This window comes from Hordeum vulgare, chromosome 2H, assembly GCF_904849725.1.
Source record: "Hordeum vulgare subsp. vulgare chromosome 2H, MorexV3_pseudomolecules_assembly, whole genome shotgun sequence".
Lineage (NCBI taxonomy): Eukaryota > Viridiplantae > Streptophyta > Magnoliopsida > Poales > Poaceae > Hordeum > Hordeum vulgare.
Genome location: NC_058519.1, coordinates 651,885,168 through 651,889,972, shown reverse-complemented (window position 1 = coordinate 651,889,972; position 4,805 = coordinate 651,885,168). Strand labels below are relative to the sequence as shown.

The 4,805-nt window shown below is 46.8% G+C and overlaps 1 protein-coding gene across 3 annotated transcripts; it reads left to right on the top strand.

Moving 5' to 3' along the window:
• The first annotated feature begins 456 nt into the window (after positions 1-456).
• LOC123428418 (oryzain beta chain-like) lies at positions 457-3,977 on the top strand. Of its 3 annotated transcripts, XM_045112618.1 has the most exons (5): positions 457-1,045; positions 2,462-2,700; positions 2,797-2,937; positions 3,030-3,497; positions 3,641-3,977. In XM_045112618.1, the coding sequence occupies exons 1-5, from the start codon at positions 538-540 to the stop codon at positions 3,704-3,706; spliced, it is 1,422 nt and encodes a 473-aa protein (XP_044968553.1). In that variant the 5' UTR covers positions 457-537; the 3' UTR covers positions 3,707-3,977. The 3 variants fall into 3 exon arrangements, with proteins under 3 accessions (XP_044968553.1, XP_044968552.1, XP_044968551.1); XM_045112617.1 differs by having other exon boundaries at positions 3,030-3,977; XM_045112616.1 differs by having other exon boundaries at positions 2,462-2,937.
• Positions 3,978-4,805: the final 828 nt, after the last annotated feature.

The window sequence follows — 4,805 nt, the reverse complement described above, 5'->3', positions numbered from 1 at the left end:
TGAACATCGCGTCGATTATTCTTGCACCGTCTTGCATGTCGTGCCCCACTTTCATGTTTAACTCAGCCTGATTCGTTGAGGATGAACGATTCGAACGTTTCTAGCGAGCCAGGCTCTGGGTTGCTTTAACATTCGACACGTGCGGGACGTGTCTTCATGTATGCACCAAACTTCCTTTAAAAAAAAAATCTCCAGCGGGCCTGTTTGGGGTAATGCAGGCTGTCAAGGTTTGTGAGAGAAACACCCACTCGATCCTGATCCAACGGCCCTGGCTGCTCAACATGACGCGTCACCAATATTACCAGAGTCCTCATCCGGTGAGAATGAGATCGTGCTTAATCAGGAATATTCCGTCAGTAAAAGAAGAAGATTGGGATTAGAACACGAATTAAACAGACAAACAGTCTCTGCCACCATCTATAAATCCGACCCGCACCCAACCCCCCTCCCCACAACCCCCACCCACCGAAAACAATCACAGAAAAACTCGAAAAAGCTCCAGGCTCCATCTCGAGAGCGACGCTCGTCTACGCCACCATGGCACGCGCCGCCGCGGCCATCCTGCCGCCGCTGCTGCTGCTGCTCCTCGCAGTGGCGGGCGGCGCCTCGGCCGACATGTCGATCATCGCCTACAACGCGGAGCACGGCGCGCGGGGGCTGGAGCGGACGGAGGCGGAGGCCCGGGCCGTCTACGACCTCTGGCTGGCCGAGCACGGCGGGGGCTCCTCCCCCAACGCCAACTCCATCGCCGACCGCGAGCGCCGGTTCAGCGCCTTCTGGGACAACCTCCGCTTCGTCGACGCCCACAACGCGCGCGCCGCGGCGGGCGAGGAGGGATTCCGCCTGGCCATGAACCGCTTCGCCGATCTCACCAACGACGAGTTCCGCGCCGCATACCTCGGGGTCAAGGGCGCCGCCGAGAGGAACAGGGCCGGCCGCGTCGTCGGCGAGCGGTACCGCCACGATGGGGCCGAGGAGCTGCCGGAGGCCGTCGACTGGAGGGAGAAGGGCGCCGTCGCCCCCGTCAAGAACCAGGGCCAGTGCGGTGAGAAACCCCCTCCTCCTCTTCTCCCCTTGAGCGATTTTGTTTTCAGATGTGTTCAGATTTGATTTGTCCCCCTCTTGTGTTCAACGGCGATCTCGGATCTAGGTTCTTCGTCACCTTTACCCTACTTCTTTCGATCCCAAATCGATCTATGATGCAAGTGGTGCCGCCGTTGTACTACAAAGAATTCCTCTTTCGGGGCTTGGTTAGTTGCAAATTTGCTGGCGTACGGGTAGATTATAGTTGCAAAAAAGTTCATACTTTTCTTAGGACGGAAGCAATGGCCGTCAGTCGCCCCGATTTGACTTGCACAGGAGTAAATGACACCCGATTCGTTGGGTTGCCTTGCTATGTGGTTTGGAAGTAGTACAAAAGTATTATTCCGATCTTTGGCTGCCTCTTTGGGGTTAGTTTTTGTTTGTTCCTCGCAGTTTAGATTGTCGTATTGCTGCATCTGCAAGTCAACAACTGCTGACCAGTTGATCATCATAACTTAAACCATCAACCAATTATCCATACCTAACAACGTTTACTTGTTATAAGCTTGTTAACAATACCTACTAGTATGTGGTATCTTGCCTCCCTACTAAATCTGTCACCTTTCCTTCATACTGGGCCATGGGGAATAGCAAAAGAAGCAAACAAATCTTATGTGTAGTTATTAAGAGGAATCAATGGCCACTTTCACATGGACAACAATTAAAGGCAGACGATTTGTTCGACTTGCCTTGGGCTGTGTAGTTTAGCTCCATTATCATTCTGATGATGACATGTGGCCACCTTTTTTGGGTAATTTTTGTTTGTACATTGCAATTGGAATGTTGTATCGGGTGCATCTGTCAGTCAAGTGCTGCTGACCAGTTGATCATCCTAACTTAAAACCATCAACCAACTATGCAAGGGAATTAACCTGATCTGACAATGCTCATGACAAGTATTTTTAAGCTTCTTCTGTACCACTAGCTTGTATGACGCACTGTACAAATTGTTCCGCATGGTGATTATGCTGTTAGTAGTAGTATGTGGTAGGTTGCTGCTCTACTTATTCTGTCACCTGCCATTCATATTGGGCCATTGGGAAAACAGAAGAAGCAAACGAATGCCTTGGCATGAAATCAATGAAGTTAAAATTGTTTGAAGGTTTGGTGCACCCTTTGCCTTTTATTTTGAAGGTTTGGTGCACCCTTGGCCTGTTACCTTTGGCACCTATTAGATGAGTTTAAGTGAGCATGGCTCTTAATTGGTGTGGTCCTAGGAAGAGGCAAAGTTGGTGTGATTGTAATTGTGGCACTTTTATATGACAAGTTATTTTGCTGTTGACAGATGCATCGTTTGTAAATATTTTGCTGTTGACAGATGCATCGTTTGTAAATATTTTGCTGTTGACTGATGAATTCGTTTTAATGGTGTGTGCAGGAAGTTGCTGGGCTTTTTCCGCAGTCAGCACAGTAGAAAGCATCAACCAGATTGTCACTGGCGAGATGGTTACATTATCCGAGCAGGAGCTTGTGGAGTGTGACATCAATGGGCAGAGCAGTGGCTGCAATGGGGGTCTTATGGATGATGCCTTTGAGTTCATCATAAAGAACGGTGGCATTGATACTGAAGATGACTACCCTTACAAAGCCGTGGACGGCAGATGTGATGTCCTCAGGGTGGGTACTTGCTTGCTTACTTCATATAGTCCCTGCATCCAGATGATGCTCGTTGCTGATGTTCTGACTGTGGTACATTTTATCATATCTTCGCAGAAAAACGCGAAGGTGGTGAGCATTGATGGCTTTGAAGATGTCCCTGAAAATGACGAGAAATCGCTGCAGAAGGCGGTTGCTCACCACCCCGTGAGTGTTGCCATTGAAGCTGGAGGCCGGGAGTTCCAGCTCTACCATTCCGTAAGTGAACTTGTTGCAGCAGGCAGCTAACTTTTATCCAGCATTTAGGCCATTCTGGTGATAACAGGCCGTTTGATTGATCTATATTACAGGGTGTCTTCAGTGGAAGGTGTGGCACACAACTCGACCATGGTGTGGTTGCTGTTGGCTATGGCACTGAGAACGGCAAGGACTACTGGATTGTCCGCAACTCATGGGGTCCAAACTGGGGAGAGGCTGGGTACCTCCGCATGGAGCGCAACATCAACGTGACCAGTGGGAAGTGCGGGATAGCCATGATGTCATCGTACCCCACCAAGAAGGGTGCTAACCCACCCAAGCCAGCCCCGACACCTCCCTCGCCGCCGACGCCGCCTCCTCCAGTCGCCCCTGACCACGTCTGCGACGAGAACTTCTCATGCCCTGCAGGCAGCACCTGCTGCTGCTCGTTCGGCTTCAGGAACCTTTGCCTGGTGTGGGGCTGCTGCCCAGCGGAAGGTGCCACCTGCTGCAAGGATCATTCCAGCTGCTGCCCACCGGACTACCCCGTCTGCAACATCAGGGCTGGGACTTGCTCAGCGGTAATTAATTCTGCTTTCTTGTTTATTTTTGCTGCAGCATTATCTCTTCCAAGTGTTCAGCCCATGCAAGTTAGGTGGTTCTGAAAAATGCACGCCATGCGCATGATCAAACTAACTTGTTTCCTTTGGAAATGATTGAGCAGACCAAGAACAGCCCGCTGAGCGTGAAGGCTTTGAAGCGCACCCTGGCGATGCGAAACACGGCATGAAGTCGTCGAGGGAAAGCGGTGTCTAAGGTGGAATAGAAGGATGCGGCTGTGTGGAGCTTTTCTCCCTCCTGCACACCAACAAACCTTTGTTCAAAATTTAAACCAGACATTGCTTTTGTGTAGAAGAATTGTTGCTTAGTACGATTCTAGCAGTACTGCTCGCTTTATATATCCCTACTACTACATGTATTCATTGTACATAGCTCGCTCCCATTTGTACTGGTACTATCTTAAAAATATTCGGAAGAAAAAAAAGGCTAATTGGTAATCATTCTCGGCCTCTGAATTGTTTGTGTACATGCTGTTGATGTTTATATTTGGATGCAACAACACGGTTCGAGCGCTGAAAATAATTTCCTTCGCGCTTTGTCATAGTAATAATATTGTGACGAGCTGGAACTATCGAATCTCATCCATCCATATATGGGTGGTCAGTGCAATGGTATTTGAGTTTTCAATCAATAACAATTATCTTAAACAAAAAATATAATAATAATCATTTTATTATTGCCTTTCTAATCAATAACAATTATTTTAAACAAAAAATATAATAATAACCACTTTATTATTACCTCTACGGCATATTTTTAACAAAGAATACACACAATTTTTTTTAAGAACATATGAAACAATTAAAAGATGACACCAGGAAATTGAAGTAGACGGAGTGATGGCAGACGCAACAATAAAAGAGAGAAAGAGCTGAGTTTTCAATCAATACTATTCTAGTATGGACAATAAACAATTATCTTAAAAAAAAATATAATAATAACCATTATTACCTCTAGGGCATATTTTTAACAAAGAATACACACAAAAGTTTGTAAGAACATATGAAAACAGTTAAAAGATGACACCAGCAAACTTAAGTAGACGGAGCGATGGCAGACGCAACAATAAATAAGAGAAAGAGCTGACTAGGTTGTTGGCCTACTTCTTTAAGCTGGATGGTTTTTCTTTTGAATTAAGCGAGTCAAATGCATTACATTGCTTGTGAAGCAAGTTTGCGCAAACAACTATACAATGACATTCATGAACAATAGAGAACGAGCTGAAAATGCAAAAGAAGGCAAAGGTATTGAGAACATAAACAAAAAAT

What these genes read in the sequence shown, in the direction of transcription:
- LOC123428418 (XM_045112616.1), top strand. Translation starts at nt 538, where the DNA reads ATGGCACGCGCCGCCGCGGCCATCCTGCCGCCGCTGCTGCTGCTGCTC. An exon ending in CAAGAACCAGGGCCAGTGCG is followed by an intron (nt 1,046 to 2,461) that starts GTGAGAAACCCC and finishes TGGTGTGTGCAG; the next exon opens with GAAGTTGCTGGGCTTTTTCC. An exon ending in AGTTCCAGCTCTACCATTCC is followed by an intron (nt 2,938 to 3,029) that starts GTAAGTGAACTT and finishes TCTATATTACAG; the next exon opens with GGTGTCTTCAGTGGAAGGTG.